Source organism: Bos indicus, chromosome 3, assembly GCF_029378745.1.
Source record: "Bos indicus isolate NIAB-ARS_2022 breed Sahiwal x Tharparkar chromosome 3, NIAB-ARS_B.indTharparkar_mat_pri_1.0, whole genome shotgun sequence".
In the NCBI taxonomy this organism is placed as follows: domain Eukaryota; kingdom Metazoa; phylum Chordata; class Mammalia; order Artiodactyla; family Bovidae; genus Bos; species Bos indicus.
In genome coordinates, this window is record NC_091762.1 from 89,446,157 (window position 1) to 89,471,091 (window position 24,935).

A 24,935-nucleotide genomic window follows, 5' to 3' on the forward strand; every position below is an offset into this window, starting at 1 on the left:
TCGCAGCTGCTTCCTGACGACAGACCCGGGGGCTCTGGGAGCACGTGCCATGGCCAGATGGACCAGATGTGACTGCAGGGAGGGAGCACTGAGGAGAGAGCTGTGGGGGTGGGGGGGGGTGGTGCATGGCAGCTCCACACGAGGGCTGGGGGAAGAGTTATTTGATGCCTGCTCTGTGACCATGTCAGGTACTTTCTAAGCATTACCTTTGAATGCTATTGACAACTGCCAGGGAGCTTTATCTGTTTCTCTGTCCCGAGGCCTCAGCAAGAGAGGCCGGCGCAGAGCAGAGGCCACCAAGTGACTGGTCAGTGCAGGAGTGCATTTCCAGCATGGCTCTGCCGGCAGCCTGTGTGCAGTTAGTCTGGGGGCTCTCAGTTGGTTAAATCCTCCGGGGAGGTGAGGGATCAAAAGGGGCTGACTGGCCTGGCACTCAGCCTCCTTTCCTGCTGTGCTGTGCAGCCTCTCAGCTTCTAGGGGAAAAGTCAGGGCCTCTCCTCATAAATCAGCATATGTGACACAGTGTGGGAAGCAGAGAGGCCCTGGATGGCATTCTCCTCCTTCCTAAGCAAACATCAGGTCTCCATCCTGAAAGGTTGCTGTTAGAGACACAGCCTCCTCATGTGGGGAAGACCTCCTCCCAGGACCGCCTTAGACACTAGCGATGATAAGCCCCATCTCCTTGATGAGGACACTGAGGTCTGGGAAGTTAGAGCTCCTGGGGGGTCACAGGTCAATGAGGGTGGCCGTGGACATACAGAGCCAGCAGCAGAAGGAGCTGGACCCTGCAAGAGGGGCAGAAGGATGGCTTTCGTGTTTTAGTTTTGTCATTCGTAGACAGAAGTCAGTCACACCCTTCTTTTCAGGTCTGTGAGGGATAAATAAGCTAATGCCGTGGTAATAAGCTAACACATGAGAGGCAAAATATGTGGTGGGAAGAAAGCAGACTCTGCTCTTGACTAGACTTAGACGCTCAGACTTTGAGTCCTGGCCCCACCAGCTGCTGGGCAGGTCAGTTGCCCTCTCTGTGTCTTACTTTCTTCATCTGTTAAATGAGTATAGTAATAATACCTATGGATTCATTGAACCAACATGTGTAATTGATTATTATGGTATTAAAGAAAATAAATGAATATACATTATTATGCTACATGAAACCCTATCGCAGGAAAGACAGCCTGAAATGATTCTGGCAGGAGCAGAGCAGACCAATAGGCAGAAGCTGAAAGGAGACAGAACTCCTTTTAACAAAAGAAACAGAGCTGTCAGTCATAGTCAAACAGGTCAGGAAATGGAGGCTTGCCTTAGGAGGTGGTGAGAAATAATAATGTTGAGGTAGAGATGAGATTTTCATCCTTTCTAAATGGACATAATGACATCTACTACCCAGGGCTTTAGGGACACTACATAAGGTGATGTCCTGAGCCATCCGTGACTGTGCCTGTTTCCAGTTAGAAACTCAGTAAATTGGAATTAATTTAGTGTCTTGTGATAGGAGGCATACAGAAATTAAAAGGAAAACCACCATATCTAAGGAGCACAGAATCTTGGGGAGATGCTGCTGCTGCTGCTACTAAGTCGCTTCAGTCATGTCCGACTCTATGCGACCCCAGAGATGGCAGCCCACCAGGCTCCTCCATCCATGGGATTTTCCAGGCAAGAGTACTGGAGTGGGGTGCCATTGCCTTCTCCAATGCATGAAAGTGAAAAGTGAAAGTGAAGTCGCTCAGTCGTGTCCGACTCCTAGCGACCCCACGGACTGCAGCCCACCAGGCTCCTCCGTCCATGAGATTTTCCAGACAAGAGTACTGGAGTGGGGTGCCATTGCCTTCTCCTCTTGGGGAGATGACAGGTAAATAATAATAAGTCTTTATCCCAGAACAAGCCATGTTCTAAGCACTTAGTAAATATGGATACATGTAATCCTCACAGGCACTCCAAGAGATAGGGTTTTCTTTGTTCTCATTTTATAGATAAGGAGACCTAGGTACAGAGGCTAACTGGTATGCCTGAGGTTACATAACTTGTGAATGCCAGCACATTGGCTCATCACCTCCCATGTAGACCATTCTTGTAAGGTAACTACAGTAGGTGCAGAACAATAAATGCATGAATGGGGCAAGCATGGGATCTAGTAAGGGCCTCTAATGCAGCTTAGTACAGTTCAGTTCAGTTCAGTTCAGTCGCTCAATCATGTCCGACTCTTTGCAACCCCGTGAATCACAGCATGCCAGGACTCCCTGTCCATCACCAACTCCCAGAGTTCACTCAAACTCGTGTCCATCGAGTCGGTGATGCCATCCAGCCATCTCATCCTGTCGTCCCCTTCTCCTCCTACCCCTAACCCCTCCGAGCATCAGGGTCTTTTCCAGTGAGTCAACTCTTCGCATGAGGTGGCCAAAACTGATGCTGAGTTTCAGCTTCAGCATCAGTCCTTCCAATGAACACCCAGGACTGATCTCCTTTAGGATGGACTGGTTGGATCTCCTTGAAGCTTAGTACAACAAAAGAACTTAGTCTAGAAAGATAAGTAAGAGATAAAGGAGTGAGTATGGCTTCCCTGGTGGCTCAGCGGTAAAGAATCCTCCTGCCAATGCAGGGAGAATCAGGTTCGATCCCTGGGTCAGGAAGATCTCCTGGAGGAGGGCATGGCAACCCACTCCAGTATTCTTGCCCAATAAATCCTGTGGTCAGAGGAGCCTGGTGGTCTACAGTCCATGGGGTCACAAAGAGTTGGACACAACTGAGCAACTAAGCAAGCGATGAGTGGCTAGAAGGGTATTCAGGAATAGGGAACAGCCCTTACCAAGAAGAGAAAGAGCAAAACAGACTGGAGAGGGAACATCTCCATATAGTAGGGGACAGGCTTTGTGGTTGTGGCTGGGAGTGGCAGGGGATAAAGCCTCAACAGATACTGAGGACCATGTGTGCTGTGCCCAGGAATTTGGGTGTCCTTTAGTAGGTCCACCAGTTGGGATTATATACTCACCTCACCCCCTTTTCTGCCTCTTCTTCCCTGCAGGATTAATTTGTTCACAAACAACTTGGAGGGCCCAGTTCTAGATCATAGGTATTATGCCGGTCTGTGCTCCCCGCATTACATACTCAACACGAGGTTTCGGAAGCCATACAACGTGGAAAACTTCATTCCACAGGTATGTGCCAGCCAGGGCCATGGCAAGGACACTGGCAGAGGGGCCAGAAGCTGGGGTCTGGACCAGGTCAGCAGCCCCCTGCTGGGCCAGCTCAGATGCTTCGCCTTTTCTCTCTGAGCTTCAGTTCTTCATATGTAAAATGGGTGGTTGCTTCCTCCAGAAACAGCGGTGAGGCCAACCTACGCTGTATAGTAGAGGCAGTGCAGATATGTAGTAGCATAATTATACCAACGACAATAACAAAAACTGCCATAAAGAGACAAGCACAGCTTAGGATTTAGAGTCTCATAGATGTCTTTGCAACTTACCATCTATATACTCTGAGCCTCCATTTTCCTATCTTTAAATTGGGATTTTAAAGGTTCTGCCTGCACAGAGGGGATAAGTGAGTGTAAAGGCTTAGCACACACACAATACCTGGTTTAATTGTGAGTCTCAGGATGTGCTTTTTTTTTTTTTAATGAAAAAAGGCTCTTTTTGCCTTCTTATTTATAACTGATAGCTTCAGTTTCACATTTGGATCAAAAGCAAATGCAGACACTGTAGGTCCTTTATTTTGCCTTTGAAAAATTTCATAGACTTTCATATACAAACATGGGTATCACAGCTGGGACTTGCCAGCTAGACTTCCAGAGTTCATCCAGACATTTTGTGTGTGTATGTGTGTGTGTGTGTGTGTGTGTGTATGTATGTGTGTGTTAGTCGCTCAGTTATGTCCCACTCTTTTTCGACCCCATGAACTGTAGCCTACCAGGCTCCTCTGTCCATGGAATTCTCCAGGCAAGAATACTGGAATGGGTTGCCATTCCCTTCTTCAGGGGAACTTCTGACCCAGGGATTGAACCTGGGTCTCCTGCATTGCAGGTGGATCCTTTACCATCTGAGCCACCAGGGAAGCCCCAAAGAATTACATCAGTGGGGTAGGAAGTGACCCAAGCAACTTAACCTCATGACTGGAATCACTGGTCAGTCAATGATTTGAATGAATGTAGTCAGTTGAGTGGCAAAGATGTAAATGTCCCAGATGCCCGGTGATACTAGAGACATCACGATAGTCATGCAAGAATCCTAGCAACCAGAGACAGCCAGACAACAGGAATCAACTTCTGTTATTATCAAATCCTTGCCTATTAGAACCAGGCATTGTTCTAAGCATTTCTGTAAGTTATAAAATGTTCTACCAAGATAAGCCTGTGTTATTAACACAGACTTAAAAGCAATCTCACAGGGAGTGGGGTTCAGAGTAGACTATGTCACTGCATAATGCACGCATAAGGCAGAGGGGGAAGATCTGGGTGTACCCCAGGACTCCGTTGTACTTTAGGCTAAATTCTTGCTCTGTTCTTGACCTGTTTCCTCATGTGTAAAATGAGAGGACTGGACTGGATGACCAGGTTGGTAGTTTTCACGTCTAAAATTGTGCAGTCCTAGGATTTCCCTGGTGGTCCAATGGCTAAGACTTGCGTTTCCAATGTAGGAGGCCTGGGTTCAATCCCTGGTCAGGGAACTAGACCCCATAAGCTGCAACTGAGACCTGCTGCAGCCAAATACATACATAAATACATCAGCAAAAATTTTAAAATAAGATAAAATAAAATGGTATAGTCCTGAATGTTAAGCTGCTACCTCTCCTTTCTCTTCCTTCCTGGTCCCCTCCACACCCCCATACAGTTACTGGCTAAAAATTACAAAATGAGTCTTGGGATAAATACACCCTCCCCCGTGTTGACCAGCACCATCCCTCTGACCTCCACTTTTTTTTTTTTGGTATCTCTATTTTTTTTTAAATATAAATTTATTTATTTTAATTGAAGGTTAATTACCATATTGTAGTGGTTTTGCCATACATGGCCTCCACTTTCAAAGGAGAATCTCAGAGCAGACGTTTCTCTCCTGGTAACCCAGGCCGGCTATGTAGCTCGGAGTCTCCTCTCTCTGTAGCTGTGTTTGGAGCACGTGGCAGGCACTGTGCAGTGTTTTACCCATACAGACTCAACCTCAGAACAAGCCCGCTGGCAGGAACTGTTACTGTTTCCATTTTATACAGGAAGAAACTGAGGCACAGAGAGGTGAAGCCCAATGTCCAGGGTTACCCAGTGAGAAAATGGTGCACTCCGCCTTAGGGCTCTCACTCCAGACCATGTTTGGAATCACGTCTGCTTTTCTTCCTCAGAAGCTGAGCTGTTATGGGGGACTGCAAGCCTCCAGAAGCCAGTGGATGGGGATGGAGACACTTTGGGGCTGGTCACTTGGGGGCCACCGAGGCAGCGCCCTAGATACTTCCCTGTGCACAGCACCACGAGCACCAATTTTTGAGCAAACAGCTCCTCTAAGTTCGCAAAGGCTTTTTGCTGTTCTGTCCCTGCATCTGCCCACCCCCATACCCCATCCCAAGACCTTTCACCACCCCCTCACGAGCTGCCACTGAGCTCCTCGTCTGCACGGGTTTGCCTCTCTGACCCCAAATCCATCCCTTCCAACCCAACTGCTGTTCTGTCCTGTCATGAGTTTCCTGGTGCTCAGCCACTGCCTCTGTTGGCTTTTCGGCAAGTCATCCCAGAGCCCCAGAATCTGGATGCTAGCCCACTTTCTCACTCTCTCATGGACGCTGTCTTCTCCTCTCTCTTGTTTCTTCTGGTACAACCACACTCGCATTTTCAGCCCCCTGCAGTTTCTGGCCCCACCCTGCCCTCTCGTACCTTCACGTTTCTGCCTGCACCCAAGTCCACAGCCTAGAATGTTCTCCTGCATTTCTGCCCATCAAAACCCAAATCAAGCACCCACCTCTGAGTGTCTGCTCACCGTGTTGGGCTCATCTGTTTCTCCTGCTGGATCAAGAGCCCTGGGAGTGGAGGTGTGGGTGCCTCTGAGATTTTTGCATCCAATGTACTTAGTTTAATACCTGCAACATAGTAAGAGTACAGTGTGTGTCGGTTGATTTGAATTGAACTGATGTGAGTCAAATGACATATGGAACATTTGTTTTTTTCTTCCTTCAGACCCGAGGCAAATATGACTTTACTTTGACAGAATATGAATCGTACTCAGATTTCGAACATAACGTCACAGGGACGGCAATTAGCAAGTCTAGTTTCAGCTTGGGTTTCAAAATTGCTGGAATATTTGAACTTGGCTACAGCAGCATGAGTAATATTGGCCAACATTTTATTAGCAGGATCAAACGATTCTCTCATACGGTAGGTACCCTTTGCTTGCTTTTCCATTCCTATGTATTCATTTGAATTTTCATATCCACGGATGTCTGTATACCGTGTTGCTATTAGTCCTGACAACCAATTATATTTGTTACATTGAAAAGCTTTTCACAAAAAATACCTTGGTCTTACATTAACTTTACTTTTCAGAAAGATCAGCCAGTGGTGGCCGTCTATAATTATTTACTCTACTTTTTTAGTATGGCGTTGTTTATTTTTAAATTGTTTTAGTTTTATTGGAGTATAGTTGATTTACAGTGTTGTGTTATTTTTTCAGTTTTAATATTTTTATTGAAGTATAGTTGATGCACAGTGTGCTTTCTGTTGCAGCCAAGTGATTCAGATATACATATATATACACATTCTTTTCCATTGTGGTTTATCATAGGATAGCGAATATAGCTCTCTGTGTACTCTCATTTTCTTTTCTTATTTTTTTTTTTTGTACTCTTATTTACTAATAAGCTTTTCACTTGGTTTTTATTAAACTAAGGAGCATAGTTTTGCCAAAACTAAATTATTTCTGGAGACTTTTTGACTCCCAGCAACTTGACTTCTATTCTAAACCTTCAGCTGAAATTCCTTTCCAGAATGTTATCCAAGACCTCATCTCCAGCTTCTTGGAGCTGTTGATGGAGTCACATTCCTGTTTCTCATGGTTGCTTTCTGCTCCTTATCAGTTAGTTTTCTCCCTGGTTTCTAACAGCCCCACTTGTTCTCTATTTAATTTTTGGTCATCTTTTCTTCTTCCTCTATAGCCACCCACCCTAAGTGTCCTTTTCTACTCACCCTGCTCCTCTGCCAGGGCAAGCATGAGCCTTTGCCACCACTTCTGCCCTTTCTGGGAAGCTCAGACCTGCACCACCCTCTCTTCTGGGTATCGTTACCCAGATGCCTTGTGGACACTCCAAAGCAAGTTCCTCTTCCCAAGCTCTCTATGTTAAATAGCATTCTTTTCCTTCTGCCTTTCGAGGCTAAGAATATCTGAGTCATATTTGGTTCTGTTTTCTCTTTATTCCCACATGTGGCTTGTGGCTTGTGCTAAATCACTTCAGTGGTGTCTGACTCTTTGTGATCCTATGAACTGTAGCCAGCCAGCCTCCTCTGTCCATGGGATTCTCCAGGCAAGAATGTTAGGGTGGATTGCCATACCCTCCACCAGGGGATCTTTCTGATCCAGGGACTGAACCCATGTCTCTCTGTCTCCTGCGTTGACAGGCAGGTTCTTTACCATTAGCGCCACCTGGGAAGCCCACCTCTGTTGGCCACCAGATCCTTCACTCATCAATATTTCTTCATTTTTTTACTGAAGTCTAGTTGATTTACAATGTTGTATTAATTTCTGCTCTACAAAAAAGTGGTTCAGTCCTAGGTTCAGTCCTAATACATATATATATTAAATTTCACATATAAGTGATATTATATGGTACTTGCCTTTCTCTGTTTGACTTACTTCACTTAGTATGATAGTCTCTAGGTTCAGCCGTGTTGTTACAAATGGCATTATTTTGTTCTCTTTCTGGCTGAGCAGCATTCCACTGTATATGTGCCACGTCTTCTCTGTCCATTTATCTGTTGATGGACATTAGGTTGTTTCCATGTCTCGGTGGTGGTGGTTTAGTCGCTAAGTCATGTCAGACACTCTTGTAACCCTATGGACTGTAGCCTACCAGACTCCTCTGTCCATGGGATTTCCCAAGCAAGAATACTAGAGTGGGTTGCCATTTCCTTCTCCAGGGGATCATTTGGACCCAGGAATCAAACCCGGGTCTTCTGCATTGCAGGCGAATTCTTTACCGACTAAGTTATGGCTATCCAATATTTGTTAATCAAACTCTAATTACATCTTCTCTAGCCTAGGCCCTTTCACCTCTGGCTCCAGCCCTCCTAATGAGCCTCCTGTCTTTCAATTTTCCCCTTCAAATGTATGTGCTGCCAGAAAAATGCTTTTCTGATACTAACCTGGTCATATCACCTGTTCCCTATTGCCTATAAGGTGAAGGTCAAAGCCCGTGACTTAGTGGAAGCGGAGCAGTTGGAATGGGAAGTAAGGTGACGTGAGGGCTTGGAAAACCTTGGATTCCAGAAAGGACCAGGTGTATTTATTCCCTGGTCACTGAGAGTTGGCCGCATGGGCGTGATGTTGTAGAAAACTAACCTGAGAGGAACATGGAAGAAATTAAAAGCCCACAGTGATTTATGTGAGAAAAAAGGAATGGTGAGGGGCTTAAGTTCTGCTGCCAAATTACCAACCAGCAGAAAATGAGCCATAAACATGAATTAGACTGTAATCGTCTCTGGTTGTTTTTCTTCATCTTCTCAGCTGTGAGCAGCTTGGGCACAGAGGCTGTTTCTTTCATCTTTAGGTTCAGGATGGCACTTGATAAGTGCTCAAGACTAAAATATAGTGATGAAGGACAGGACTGATTATAAAGGAACTTGTCTTGTTAGAGGGAAAGAGAGGGGTACCATCCTCGTCTCCTTTTGTCTCTCCGTCTCTCTCCCCTTCCCTCCCAGCTCCCTGATTTAAACAGCCAGTTACATAATGTTACCTCATGCTAGGTACTAATCTAGATACTTGGAACCTAGAGACAAGTACAGCACAATTCTTGCCTTCAAGTTCACAGTCTAGTAGGAGCAGCAAACATGTATGCAGATAACGGTCCTGATTTTGACATCAGTTGTAATACAGCATGTGTGTGTGTGTGCACGCTAAGTCACTTCAGTTGTGTCTGACTCTTTGCAGCTCCATGGACTGTAGCCCACCAGGCTCCTCTGTTCATGATATTCTCCAGGCAAGAATACTGGAGTGGGTTGCCATGCCCTCCTTCAGGGGATCTTCCCGACCCAGGGGTTGAAACCATGTCTCCTGTGGTTCCTGTGTTGCTGGTCGATTCTTTACCATTGAGCCACTGGGAAAGCCCAATACTGCATGGTTTATTCTATAAAGGAAAGATAAGCAACGTGCAATGCAGTCCTGGGAGGTGGAGAGTCAGGGAAGTTCAAGGGTGCCACCACAGAGAAAGCCCAGCTAAGCAGAAAATTTAAATATGAGGTGTGTGCCAGGCAGAAAAGAGAGGGAAGAGCATGTCTGGCAGAAGGAACATGTGCAAAATTATATTATGAGAGAGAATGACAGATGTGGGGGAAAGTAAGATGTTAGATGGATATTGAGGTATCATGTAGGTATTAGAGAAAAGTACAGTATGGAGGAGGGTGGATTTCATGGTTGTAAAAGCTGAAGCCAGGAGGCTATTTGGGGACAGATCGTGACATTCTTACCTTCAGAGTAATGGAGTTGATTTTATTCTTGGGCAATGGAGAGGCCGACTGGGTTTTGTTTTAAGCACAGAGTGGCATTTAATGGTATTAATAGTTTTAGGACATCAACTCTCATTGGAGCACTGAGGGCAGCTAGAGGGAGAAGGGAGATCAGTGGGAAAGCTTTTGTCATAACCCAAGCAGGAGAGGAAACCTAAAATATTTAGAAAGACCATGAACAGAGCATCTAGCAGCTGCAAAGTTGGAAAGATGAGGAAGAAGGAGTCATGGATGGCTGTGGCAGGACTAGGGTGGGGGAGCAGGGCAGGGAGCAGAGGTGGCATGACTTACAGAGCTGACAGGTCAAGCTGGGTAAGAGTTTTAAGATGCAGGAGGAATGTGCATTTCCTACTCATTTACCTTTTCCTCAGCCTTCACCGCAGTGTAGGAACGCCTCGTCTCAGGTTATATCAACATCCCTGGATGTTTGCCCTTCATCTAGCATTGCCATCTTTCAGTCTCTTCCACACACCAGGGGTCACCAAACTTGTTCTCTAAAGGGCCAGAGAGTAAATATTTCAGGCTTTGCAAGGCTGCAGCATCTCTGTAGCAACCACAGAGCTCTGCCATCATAGGCTGACAGCAGTGATGAACAATGAACAGATATGTGGGCATGGCTGCATTGCAATGAAACGGGATTGCAAAACCAGATGCCACGTCCTGTGTGCAGGCTGTGGTCTGCTGACCCTTGCCATGCACTGCAGTGTCCAGCCTTCCTAAAGCATCGCTTTTACTCTTTCTAGAGTGCCTTTTCTTCAGTTTAAACAGCATCAACTGCCCCCTCTCACCTTCTGAGATAGCCCATCCTTTGTCTATGGAGTGTGTTTTTCCCATGGCTTCTCTTGCCTTCCAAGATGGCCCACACTCTGCCTGTGCAGTGTATAGCTCCCTGAATAAACAGTTTTTCTCTTTAAAAGAGGCTTTCCTGGTGGCTCAGATGGTAAAGAATCTGCCTGCAATGCAGGAGACTTGGGTTCAATCCCTGGGTCAGGAAGTTTCCCTTCTCCCCTGGAGAACGGAATGGCTACCCACTCCAGTATTGTGCCTGGAGAATTCCATGGACAGAGGAGCCTGGCGGGCTATATACAGTCCACGGAGTTTCAGTGAGTCAGGCACCACTGAGTAACACTTCCTCTCTTTAACAAAAGAAGCATCAACCAATACGTTGCCTTTGGCGGTTAGCACACCCCGTCTCCCCTTGGAATGCAGCACAGGCACCCACTGCTGCCTGCCGTGTCTGCTGCTGCTTCCCTTCCTTCTCCTTGCTTATTTGCCACTGTAAGGAAGTGAGCAAAGAGCAAGCTCTTCCAAGCTGAAAAGGACATCAGAATATTTCTGAAAAAATGAAGTCTTGTCAAAGGGGCCGTCTTCCCTCAGGTCTCCTCAAGGAATCATGAGTGATGACCCCTGGCCAGAACATTGGATGATATTTGCAAAGTTCATCTTCTCGTTCCAGATTCCTAACTTTAAAGGTCTGCTTTTCCCTTGTTGGTGTTTCATTTAGAAAAGCAAATTCCTGCACGCACGCTCTGACCTTGAAGTAGCGCATTACAAGCTGAAAACCAGAAACCTCATGCTGCATCACGAATTCCTTCAGCGAGTCAAGCAGCTGCCCTTGGAATACAGCTATGGGGAGTACAGAGATCTCTTCCGTGATTTTGGAACCCACTACATCACAGAGGCTGTGCTTGGGGGCATTTATGAATACACACTCATCATGAACAAAGAGGCGATGGACAGAGGAGGTACACCGCCCGAGGACCATGTCTTTACTGATGGGGTGCATGGAACTATGAGTTAACAGGGAGAGAGGCTTCTATTCCTTGTTGGGGGAGGGGTTATAAGTTATGCTCCCAGTTTTCCTTCTCCCTCCCTTGTTTTCCTTTCACAGTTTCATTTGCAGATTCCTCATCCTTTGTTGCGGAGAAGGCAATGGCACCCCACTCCAGTACTCTTGCCTGGAAAATCCCATGGACGGAGGGGCCTGGTGGGCTGCAGTCCATGGGGTCACTAAGAGTCAGACACGACTGAGCGACTTTACTTTCACTTTTCACTTTCATGCATTGGAGAAGGAAATGGCAACCCACTCCAGTGTTCTTGCCTAGAGAATCCCAGGGATGGGGGAGCCTGGTGGGCTGCCGTCTCTGGGGTCGCACAGAGTCGGACACAACTGAAGTGACTTAGCAGCAGCAGCAGCAGCAGTAGCATCCTTTGTTGATGTGTTGATGGTGGTTCTCCTCTGCCAGCCCTCTCTCTGGGCAGTCCTGTTTTCTACATAACTCCCTCTAGACAATAACATCTAATCTCCTGGCTCTAAATGCTTTATACGTGCACATGTATATGTCTATCCTGGATCTCTTCTGTGTACTGAAGAGCTCATGTAGAAATGCCTCTTTGAGATCTCCATTTGAATGTCTGCTGACCATCAAAAACTTAACATGCCCCCAAAGAGAACTTTCCCATGTTTCTTCTGTAGTCATCTGCATTGCAGAATGATTCCACCTTTCAGTCAGCTTTGAGGTGATACCAGAGCTGCGGGTTCCTAAACCACACTTTGAGCAGAAATGTCTTAGATTATCAGAGCTTCCAAACTAATATTCAACTCCCATTTTCCTTCCACAGGCCATTCTCCATACAGATATTACAGGTCTTTCTAGTTGTAATCAAAGTCAAGTCTAAGATATGATTTCTTCCTCCCAATTCCGTACTCTTTCCTGCAATATGGCATTTATCAGGTTAAGGGACCTGCCCCAGGTCACCCAGGTTACAGTGGCAGAGCCGGGTTTCGGTAATAGGTCCAGTGAACTTGCAAGAGGACAGAAGGCATATAAGGTAAATTAAGGTCAGTGTGGCCTCCCTCAGTCTTGCCAAGATTAAGGGTACTGTACTCCATACCAGAGGTTTCAAAAGTACTTGTCATAATTCCTCTGATTGCTTTCTACAGAAAGGTTCCATGATCAAATTGTGGAAACATAATAGATCCCACTTGAGAGTTTCACAGGCATACTGAAATCAAGTGACCTCTCCATCACTTTTGATACCACATTTATCACACTGACTCAACTGCAGAAGCCTGGTTTCTTGTCATTGTTGCTCTTAAAGAAATATAAGAGATATCATCATGGGATTCATGTTTCAGGGAACATGCTTTGGGGAAAACTGATCCACATCAATATTTCCAGCAATCCCAGGTGTTAAAGCTATTCTCCTCTCCTTTCCCTGACCTCAAATGCTATAGAAAGGTGCTCATATGTCATATGGAAGACTTCAGCAAGCCCAGGATGGGAAGATGCCCTGGGGAGAATTGGAGAGGAATAGATGGGAAATGGTCCAGAAATGAAGACGAAATAAGGGAAATTGGTTCTTCTCTTTTCCAGGGACTATACCAGACATTTCATAAACATTATCTCAACTGACCAAGTAACTGTTCGTACAACATCAAAGAGTAGAGAAGGGAGGACAGCTCACAGCAGCCTCTATTCACTGGATCAATACCTAGAGACTTGATAAGAAGCCATATTTTTAGAAAGTGACTCCGAGCTCTTCCTGTCTTTGGAGAGCAGCAAAAACCCTCTGAGTATCTGAAGAAGCTGAAAGGGGAAGTTGATGCTGATCTCAAATGGGGTCTCTGGCCTGGTGCCAGGAGCTGCCTGCTGCATTTCTTGTCCCTAGTCTGGCCACCCGTTAATTTACACCTGAGTCCCTGTGGGCCTCCAGGAAGGGTTTGGCGTCAGGGATCGACTACAGGAAAAGGCCCAGGACAAATTGCCATTTTAGGTCATAAACCTTTTTTCTTGCTTCCTTCAGATTACTCTCTTAAGAACATCCACGACTGTGCTAAACATGATTTTAAAATCGGCGCCGCCATAACATCGGTCTACTTGAAGCTGGGTGTGTCGGAGGCCAAGTGCAGTGACATTCTCAATGAGATAAAAGGTGAGTGGCAAGGGCGTGTGACTTCTCTGCTTATCATCCTTCCTTCTCCAGCAGCCCAGACCCATCACTCTTTAAGCTAAAGATTGCATATTCCAAGACATTTCAATTAAAATACTAATTCATTCAATAAAAACCTACCTAGCTCCTACTATTGTATTGGTATGCAGAAATGAATAAGATGGTCTTCCTGTCTTCATGATATTCACATGAGTAGGCAAACAATTAAAAAATCAAGGACCGGGCAGTGATAAGCACCAAACTTGGTCTGGCTTCCAGGAACAGGCAACTTGAGGAGTAAGGTATCAAGGTTGCTTTTAGGGAGGAAGAAAAAAAAAATCTAACAATGAAAATTTGCTCTGGGGGCCGGAAGTGGGCCTGGCTAGAGGTAGGATGGTCTAGGATGGAGAGGTAGGAGCCAGGTGGAGGCCGTGGGGGATACAACTGAGGCAGCTAGTCCTTACCTGAAGCAATGGGCAAGAAGGAAACTAGAAAAGCAGGCAATGCCACAAGTCATGTAGCAGAGTTCACATGGCGGGTGAGACTAGGAGTGAGTGCTAGAGCCAGTCTGGGAGCAGAGATCTCGAAGGCCACACAGGGGAGCTGGGAATCAACACCGAAAGTAGAGTAGGAGAGGGAGGGATCAGCAGGGCTCTAGTCCCGACCTCTCCTGCACCCTGAGCTACTCTCCTTCATCTGCTCTACAGACTAAGCTTGTCCTTATTTCTGTGATCATATGTGAATGAAGAGTTCCACAGCCAAAGCAAAACAAAATTAAACAACAACAAAATGAACTGCTGGTCTAGAAGAGTTTCTTGTGACTGATGTGCAGTGGATACTGTTGTTTGTTTATTTTGGTGGGGCTGTGTTGGAACATGCATCCTACATAGGGAGGTAGGCAGAAGACATACATGCTCTTCAAAGAAAACTTGTAAAGTCACTCCCGTCCAAGTTACTGAATAGAGCATTACCCAGTATCCCAGGACCCTTATCAGTTACAACTCCTCCCTCCCTTTGGAGATAACACCATCCTGAAGTCTCTGTTAAACACGTCCTTCCTTTCATGATAGTTTTACCACCTACATGTATTGCTAACCTCTATGACTTAGAGTTGGGCTTCCCTGGTAACTCAGTGGTAAAGAATTTGCTTGCCAATGCAGGAGATGCGAGTTCAATCCCTGGGTTGGGAAGATACCCTGGAGAAGGAAATGGCAACCCACTCCTGAATTCTTGCCTAGGAAATCCCATGGGCAGAGGAGCCTGGAGGGCTACAATCCATGGGGTTGCAAAAATGTTGGACAGGACTTAGCAACTAAATAAAAACAATGACTTAGAGTTGCTTGTTTTTGAACTTTATATGGATGAAATATAATCTTTCAGTTCTGGTTTTTTTATTTTTGTTTTTCTTTGATATCATGTTTTTGTGTAAAACTATGGTTACTTCTTTTTCACTGCTGCATAGTATTTTATTGTATGAATATATCAGTTTCATATATCATATGAAAATATATGCAGTTTGTTCTTTCTGTTGTTAAATTTGGATTCTTTCCTGTGCCAAGCCATTATATTCAGAGCTGCTGTGAACATTCTTACACAGTCTTCTGACACACATGTGCAAGGATTCTCTAGGGAATGTACCCAGGAGTGAAATTGTTGGGTTGTAGAGTATGTACTTATTCTACACCAGGTAATACTGAAATTTTTCTGAAATGGCGGTCTCAGTTTACAGTCTGACCAGTAGTATACAAGACTCCGTTTGTGTGATGCTCAAGTGCTGCAAGCTCAGAGTAGAATAGTCACTTTATACCAGTTTCTTTGGCTTTGGGCACAAGAAAAATTAGAATAGGAATGACTTACTGATATGATTGAGGGCTTCCTGGGAAACTGCTTGAGAAGTCAAAATAATAACAGTAGACATTGAAAGAAATAAAAACAGTAGACATTATTTTCCCACTTTTGTTGTCCGAGACAAAGAAGTGGTATAGCTCAGAGGCTGGGCGTGGTACGGGGAGTGAATTCTTTCCCTTAGTGCCTAAGATTTCATATCTGCAGAGGAAGGATTATATACTTCCTATTTCATACTGAAGAATAAGTGAGTTAGTACATGTATAATGTTAGATTAGTGGATGGCCCATAAATGATGAATAATCTTTGTCTATTTACTTATGATCTTCCCTATGTATGTATGTATATATCCGTCTTTCAGCTATTTTCCGTAGACTCACTTAACGACTATCGCTTACAGATGCTAAAAATAAATATCCCTTTCTTGTCCTGTCTCCAGCTTGTGTCGACTGAGTGCAGTACCCTTTGCCCTTGCACTGTGACTCCCTTGCTGGCAGGGATGCGTATTGTCCCACTTACATCTCCAGGGTGACCTCCCTGAACATAGTCACCAGGTTGTCAGGTGGGTTGCAGCAAATTTCAAGGTGTGAAAATGGATCCCCTGACATGCCAGGGCTCCGTATCCATTCCAGACAGAAACAAGAAAGACAGCATGGTGAAAGACTTGGTGGTCCTTGTACGAGGAGGAGCGAGTGAGTATGTCACTGCCCTGGCATACAAAGAGCTGCCAACAGCGGACCTGATGCAAGAATGGGGAGATGCAGTGCAGTACAATCCGGACATCATCAAAGTTAAGGTACACGCACCCACCCCACCCATCCTTTCCTCTATTCAGAAAACAGCTTCTGAAGGGTTTCCCTGAGCCAGGGTATAGAATACAGAGCTCAGTAAGACACAAGCCCTAACCTTGAGATAGATACCTTATAGTAGAAAATGTATCCAGAGTGAACTGATTGTAATACGCTGCACAACACCAGCTACAGACCCCTCACTCCCTCTCACTTGGGCTCCCAAGTTGCTCAAGTAAGTTAACCATCAGCTTCTAATTCCAGGCTTCTTAAATCAATATTGTTTGCAGTTTACTGGGGAATCCCTCACTTAGTTCTTTGTTCATTTAAACATTCATTCCTGCGACCAACAAGTCATTGCTAAGTTTCTGTGATGTGATGGGAACTGAGGCACTGGAGGAGAACAGAGGAGGGTGCGAGGATGAAAAATGTAGTCTGTGCTGAACAGTAAGATCCATGGATGCATTACTGTTTTACAGGACAGCATAATACATAATGGTAATCACCAATATGTTTTGGGCACCTACCATGTTCATGATACTCTGCCAAGGACTTTGGGAATGTTATTTCATCTAATTCTTAATAGCCTGCAAATTTAGTATGCTTATCTCCATTTTATGGCTGATAAAAAATCAAGGTCACAGAGGTTTCATCCGTCTGTGACTGCTCAAAAGTCCAGACCTGAAAAGTTGACCTCTTCCCTCCCCTCCAAATTTTCCTGTGGGTTTGGTAAATAGAAAATAATGATCCCAACCACCTGTCACCCAAACAATGGCAGTTTTACAACCTTAAACTAAAAAGACGTTAGCTAGAGCAGTGCTGTCATACACATCAGCAGGGTTGGTCCTTGCCTGTGGGTACTTCAGCACGGTGTCCATGTCACATCTTACACTGCCCTCTTCTTGCCATTGTCTGTACAATTATTGATGGTCCAGCATTAACCCTCTGGAGATTTACTCTTACAGCCAAGGAGAGGAGTTAAGGGACTGGAGCTCTGATGAGAGGCTGTGCAGTTCCTGAACTTGGCAGTTTTCCAGTGTCTTTGTTTATATGTCAATTGCATGGTTGCTGCAGAACAAGAAGGCTGCCATTCAAATCCTCTCCTCTGCCACGTATTCAGTAGTTACACTTAGGGTTTAGTCGCTGGCAGGCATCGAGAAAGGTAAAGTGAGCCATAGCTTGCAGGCGGCTCTAGAGAAATCTGGGATGAGCTAATGACGTGGTGACATTGGTTGGTATCACAAACAAGCATGGGAGAGAAGAGAGTTCATGGAAAAATATACCCCTGGTCTTTACTTTTTACTGATATCTTACCTGAATTTTGTTTTAAACTTAAAATTAATGGATTGCTCTGGTTACCTATCCATTTAGATTGGAAGTGCCGTCATGGGCATTGGGAATGTCAAGTATCCAGCAGCATGGGATATGATAAAGGGATGTGTGTTTTGTGTGTTTGTGAGAAAGAGAGAGAGCACATGTTAGCATGCTAAGCATCTCAGACCTGCCACCATCCTCAGAGATGTGGTACTTCACTGATGGCACAGAGGCTTCAAACAGCATGTATGTGATGCCCTGGAAAGTATCCTATCTACTATGAGTATAGTGCTGTGAAGAGTTGTGGGGACTGAAAGGGGAGAGATTAGAAAATCAGAGATGTTTCCAGTAGTGGCGGAGGTGAATTTGTTGAAAGCTTTTGTGCATTTCTCCTATATATCCCTAACTTGAGTTGGAAACATCTATTGTAGTCACAGATTCTTTCTGGCAAGAGAAAACTGTTTATGACTTCGTATTATCTTAAAATAATTCTCTGCACAATCAGTTTACCAGGTAGTTGGAGCAGCAAGTGCTTTCCAAGAGAGTAGAGACCACTCGATAAGGAATTCCTAGACATGGAGTATTGGCCAAGGCTCATGTACATAAACCAGTCTTAAAGATTAATATCTGGAAACACAGTTCCTATAGGAGCCAGGTAGGCAGGAAAGAAGACCAGAGAAGAGCCCATTCACATTGTTTACTGGTGAACATTAGATATAGAGACATGGTGCTTTGTTCAAAGAAGAGGTAGCGAAATCACTGGACATATATAAAGAGGACTTTGAACACAAAAGATTGAGATTATATCCAAGATAAAATAGACAAGCATACATCTAAACATAGAAGCAAATTTTACAATATATTTTCTTTGTGATTATAAGAAAATAAAGAATTTATGAACTAAAAAATAGAAGCCGAGATGTTTAGTCACTAATCAGATGAAAAGGGAAATGGCTGAATGTAGGAAGCCAAAAGCACAATAGTAGAATCAAAACCTACACTGGAAACTATAAAGAACAGAATTGACACTGCAGAAAATTGAGTCAGTGATGTGGAAGGTGCTGTAAAAATGTTCCTATAATGCAGAAGCAAAAGACAAAGAGATTAAAACAATGATATAAAAGAAATATGATGGACACAGAGTACAGCAGTGGAAATCTAAAACCCAGAGCATTCTTCCTGAGAAAGATACAGGAGTGAATGTGAAGATGCATTAATCAAGCACATAATAAGGGAAACTTCCCTGAGCTGATAATGCAAAATGAACAGCTCATTGAAAAGCAGGCAAAAGTACTGAAGATAAAACAATACTGAAACACAGCGTGGTGAAATTTTTTACTTTGAGGAACAAATAGATCCTACAGAAATAGAAGTCGTACTGATCTTAGAATTATTCACAGTGCTAAATGCCTAAAGATTGTAGAGTGACAACCATGAAGGAAAAAGCTTGTGTCCCAGTGAAATGGTCTTTAAAGGATGAAAAAATTCCCCAAGACATTCGAAGGAGCCTGGCAATAGAGGGTGTCCAAATAATTATGAACTTCAGACAAATAAGGAATATTTTTTTTTAGGATAAGCATCTTTCAAATATTTCATGCGACATATTTGGTGGCTCGAATGGTAAAGAATCTGCCTTCAGTGCAGGAGACCTGGGTTCGATCCCTGGATTGGGAAGATCCCCTGGAGAAAGAAATGGTGACCCACTCCAGTGTTCTTGCTTGGGAAATCCCATGGACAGAGGAGCCTGGCGGGCTGCAGTCCATGGCAAAGAGTCAGACATGACTAAGTGACTAACACTTTTTCACTTCATACTAAAATTTCATTTGTTACTTATCTGAAATTCAAATTTAACTCAGAATACTATATTTGATTGTCAACTTTAGTCACAAAGTCTGTCATCTATGTACATATCCATTGTGGTTGGGGTGGCAAGGTTGTGGTCTGGGGTTCAGGCTGATGGAGACTCCATGGTACAGAACATGGCATGACCAAATGTAGAAGGGAAAATACAGTGCTGAATGGTTCAAATGAGGCATCAGGAGAGCCTCGGTTATGCCACCGTGAAACAGCCCCAAATTTCAACAACTTAGGCCAGCAAAAGTTTATTGCTCAGTCACATTCATGTCCAAAGTATACTGGTAAAGAGGCTTTACTGAATATCACTGTGGGATCTGGGCAGTGGAGGTTTTATCTTGTCATGTGCCCCCAATATCATCACAGCTGCTGCTGCTGCTGCTAAGTCGCTTCAGTCGTGTCCAACTCTGTGCGACCGCATAGAGGGCAGCCCACCAGGCTCCCCCATCCCTGGGATTCTCCAGGCAAGAACACTGGAGTGGGTCACCATTTCCTTCTCCAATGCATGAAAGTGAAAAGTGAAAGTGAAGTTGCTCAGTCGTGTCCGACCCTCAGTGACCCCATGGACTACAGCCTTCCAGGCTCTTCTGTCTATGGGATTTTCCAGGCAAGAGTACTGGAGTGGGGTGCCATTGCCTTCTCTGCAATCTCTTCTCTGCCATTGCCATCACAGCAATGGTAAGGGAATGGGAAAATTCACCACACTCTCCTGCCAAAGCTTCAACCTGGAAGGGATGCTCCCTCTGCTTACCTCTCACAGCTCAGAAAAAGTCACGTTGCAAACCTACCCTTAAGGATGGTTCAGGGAAAAGCAATACTGCCAAGTGCCCAGAAGGAAAAGAAGCTGATACATTTGGTAAACAGTGATAATGACCATTACACTTTACTGAAGCAATTTATTCAAAGATTCTCTAAAAGCAGGTTACTCTGATTAACAGAAGGTTTAAAATGTAGATGCTGTGGTAGCAAGAATCAGTAAGATATTTCGGACTTAGACTGTCAGATCTCACTTGAAATAATAAATTCTGAATTTCAAATAAGGAAACCCACAAATATTATTAAGTGGAAGGTAACACAACAACAAAATAATTTGCCACATGTGAAATCTTTCATGTGTAAGGAATGATACTGTTTATAAGAAAAATATCTCAAAAAAATAGAAAACTCTCAGAAGAACTCAGATGATAAATAAGCAAAATTTTAACTTCTCAGCAATAAAAATGAAAATTAAAGTAACAATACAAAGTATCTTTTGCCTATCAGATTAATGATGATTAAAAATCTTTAATACTCAACCTTATTGGGAGCAATGGGATGGAAACTTTTATATTATGAAATAGGACTATAAAATGGTACATCCCTTTAGGAAAAGAATTTAACTATATATCCAAGACATTAACAATGTTTACAGTGTTTGATCCAATAACCCTAAATGCAAAAATTGTCTGTAGAAATCATTTTAAAAATTGGTAAAGATGTATCTATAAAGACCCGCCTGATTTTATGCTGCTGTAGTCTCACTTTATCTGAAGTTTTGCTTTCTGAGGTTCAGTTACTCATGGTCAACCATGATCTGAAAATATTAAATGGAAAACTCTAGAAAGAAGCAATTTTTCAGTTTTTCATTGCAAGCCATTCTGACTAGTGGGATGAAATCTTGCACTGTCCCACTGCATCCCCACCTGGGATCCCTAGCCATCAGCACCATCTGCTCCTGACATCCAACCCCTGACATGATCATGGTTCAGTAACCCAGGACCACCGAAGCAGGTGAACTTTCTGATGACACATAAACAGTAGCCTGACACTATGTCGTAATGCCTCCGTCATTCACTCACTTCACCTGATCACGTTAGCACGTTATGATCTCATGTCATCACAAGTACAAGAAGGGCAATAGAGTACAATCAGATATTTTGAGAGACAGAGAGCACGTTCACATGACTTTTATTACAGTGTATTGTTATAATTGTTCTACTTTTAGTCCCCATTGTTAATCTCTCATCATGCTTAGTTCATAAATTAAATTAATCGTAGTATATGGGTATAGGAAAAGACATAGTATATGTTGAGTTTGGTGCTCTTCCTGGTTTTGGGCAATCATCAAGGGTCTTGGAATGTATCCTGACTGATAAGGGAGGACAACCATATTTGTAGTAGCAAAGGAAACATAAAAGTGGAAGCCACCTAAAGATTCAATAACAGTGTATAGTTGAATACATTGTAGTCCACCAGGACAACAGGATACCCTGTAGTCATGAAAATCATTTTATCAAGGATTATTGAACAGCATAGGAAAATGTTCATAATATGACATTAAGTGAAAAAAGTGGAATGTAAACATGTGCTTTTCTTATGCCATCAATTTGGTATAAGTATCTGTCCATCTACCCTTCCAAAAATATATTCTGAAAGGGCACAAATCACAATGGTAACAGTTCCTATCTGCTGCTGCTTACCGAGTGTTACTCTGGTAAATTTCTTTAAGTTTTCTGTGCCTCAGCTTTGCCATCTATAAAACGGGAATACAGAAGTTTACCTGACTCCTAAGATTGTTGTGAAGATTAAGTTAGATCACATATGTTTTTAGTTCAGCAGCTAATGAATGCGGGCTATGGCAATAATCAAGAATGCCAATCACCAGGGTCCATCATAGACACCTGCAGGGAGTTTTATAGACCGTGCCTGCCTGGCGTGCTGCAGTTAAGGGGGTGCAAAGGGCTGGACATAACTTAGCGACTGAACAACCACCACCGTCTCTGTGCAGCAATGTAATCAATCAATCAAGTTTTCACTACTGCAGGTGTGCTAAGAAACCAATGATCAATGTGAGTAGTTAGGATTGGGTGTCTGGGGGAGAGATGTAGAAGGAAGGAGGAGGAAGGGAGGAAGGAAGACGAGGACAAAAGAGAGAAAGACAGGAAAAAGGAACCAGCAAACCAAAAAAAAAGACAAGTGAGCCGCATTAAGTTAAGAAGGAAACTGTGGAGGGAATCTTAGGAATTGCTGCCAAGTTGCAAGGCAGACTGTCCTGGAGAACCCTGGGGTAGAGGTTGGAAAGGAGAATAATCACCATTTTTATCACCAGTTTTCATGAACTAGTAGGAGAAGCACAGATTTGGGATTAGAGTCCTGGCACCCCTATTCAATGAGTTCTTCAACTTAACCTCACCTGAAATGGCGCTGGTAATTGCTCCCATGCGAGGATGAAGGAGGATCATAGCACAGCCCCTGGCACACGGTGCCACTGACTTTATCTCCTGAAGCAGATCTCAGAACTAGTAGGAAAATGCCTGGTAGGTTAAAAGCAGGTTAAAGGCAGCCTTTCGAGGTGCTCTGGCAGGGAGAGCAGGCTGTTGGAGGAGCTCATTGTGGGTGTACAGCAACCCCCTATGTACCCCCACCTACCTACCATGTGTGGCCAGAAGCTGGACCATTCTGCAAACAGCCTCTGGATCAATTCATTGACCACAAAACGGTGAGACAATGGGACCACCAAGGGGCCTTGCTTTGCCCACTGGAGTGAAGGTCAGCATCAGATGCATTAAGAAATGGAAGCAATTTTCTTCCCACTGGAGGCTTCTATTAGGCATGATTGCCTGTGTTTAGACAGACCCTAAACTCTCCAGGGCCGGATTAGCACAGGATCACAAACAAAATCTGGCGAGGAACCTGACCCTGGAGCTGAAACTCTGAGCCAAGAGGCTCTGAACATGTTTAACTACCTCTTTGGACTTTGCCTCTGTCTTTTCCAAGGCCACAAACACCCCCACATCCATCTGTGGCCTCCTGCTCTCAGACACTGCCATGCCCACTGAGAGCATCTTTCTCTCTGCTTGCCACACCCTGGCCTCCATGCCAGCTGCTGTTACCCTAATGAGGCCTCCCCTTCCCTTTTCATTCTTCTACCCAGTCTTATTAGCCACTCTCATTAAGCTTGGGGCTCAACCCTCGAGACACAGCTGAGCAGTATATAGGTCTGATCTTCAGGAGCTTACAGTCTATTTAGAGATGAAGGAAAAGGGACTTCAGCCCAAAACATTGACCACAAGGGAGAAAAGAGGTAGAATTTGTATTGGATGAGTAGTGTAGACAGTATGCTGAGCATTTCATAGTAGGAAGGTGTTCTGGAAGCTTTACAGCTCAGGGGAAGTTTCCCTAATTGTGGCTCTTACATGACATGAAGGATTTTCACAGGTTTGGGGTGGGAGGTATTGCTGAAACAGGGCTCCTATAATACTTCCAAAGAGCAGCTTGCAAATCACCTCCCCTCTCCCACCAAAGAGAGATTAACAAACTCCTCCTCTCTACCCTGGTTACTGTCCTGCAATTGGAGAAGGAAATGGCAACCCACTCTAATATTCTTGCCTGGAAAATCCCATGGACGGAGGAGCCTGGCTGGCTACAGTCCATGAGGTTGCAAAGAGTCGGACATGATTGAGTGACTTCATTTTCCTCTCTACCCATTACAAGTTACCACTGTTACCTGTAACCACTGTTCTGTAAGTATCCATTAGTACAACTGTCTGTATCTCTAGATTCTGAGTTCTGGGGGAGTGAAGTGGGGATTTTATCTTATTCCTTACTATGCTTCTTGCCTGGCACTTGGAAGGTATTCAGCAAGTGTTTGTTGACCTGAACTTGAATGGGCTTGTTTGTGGCTATTGGGTGGGATGGGAAAGAGAAAGGATGGGGTGTCCATCTGTGTGCTGTACCGTCCATCCAGTTCCATATGAATCCACTGTGATCTGCATGCACCAAACCTGCCCATTCCTATGGAGCCTTACTTTGGGCTTTTGTTACTATATGACCAATGTATTCTGTTGAAATCAACGCCTTTGTTCCTTTCCCAGGTAATGCCTCTGTATGAACTGGTGACAGCCACAGACTTTGCCTATTCCAGCACAGTGAAGCAGAACATGAAGAAGGCCCTGGAGGAGTTCCAGAAGGAAGTCGACTCCTGCCAGTGTGCTCCCTGCCAGGGGAACGGAGTCCCTGTTCTGAAAGGTACCGTTTCCAGTGTCGTTTGTGGAAGCTACCACCTGGATGGGCTGGTTCTGGGGCCAGATCATGTTGTCAATCCACACAGCCTCCAGAGGTGTGTTTCTAGGTCAAGGTTTGATGTGTATCTCCAGGGCAATTTCTAGGTCTTTCCCCGGTCCTCTGTCTCAAGCTCCAGGGACTGTCATAAAGCTCCCTTCTTTGTCTCAGAGGAAAAAAAGATGAGCCCCTGGCCATTTGGAGCCTTTTAAAGCTGAGCTTCTCCACCCTGGTTGGGCATTTGAACCAGTGGGGATCTTTAGAACTACTGATGCTAGAGCCCCAAATGTGATCATCACATGAAACTCTAGGGAAGAGACCCTCATCAGGATGGCTAAACCCTCCCCTCTTCTGGTAGTTCTAATTTGTGGCTGGGGTGTGACTCACCATTGCTGAAGCCCCCACCTTCCTGGAGCACAGTGAGGTGGGGTTGGACTAACGAGGCGCCTGTACTCAGGTGGCACTAATGG

General features: G+C 44.6%; 1 protein-coding gene across 2 annotated transcripts in view; it reads left to right on the top strand.

The window, feature by feature from the left end:
* C8B (complement C8 beta chain) overlaps positions 1 to 24,935 on the top strand; it is a 43,458-nt gene that overhangs the window by 12,788 nt on the left and 5,735 nt on the right. For both annotated transcript variants that reach the window (XM_070786461.1, XM_019957381.2), the window contains exons 5-10: positions 3,023 to 3,155; positions 6,155 to 6,352; positions 11,196 to 11,436; positions 13,499 to 13,627; positions 16,102 to 16,265; positions 24,279 to 24,432. In XM_070786461.1, coding sequence (XP_070642562.1) covers positions 3,023 to 3,155; positions 6,155 to 6,352; positions 11,196 to 11,436; positions 13,499 to 13,627; positions 16,102 to 16,265; positions 24,279 to 24,432 — 1,019 coding nt within the window. The remainder of the gene's footprint in view (positions 1 to 3,022; positions 3,156 to 6,154; positions 6,353 to 11,195; positions 11,437 to 13,498; positions 13,628 to 16,101; positions 16,266 to 24,278; positions 24,433 to 24,935) is intronic.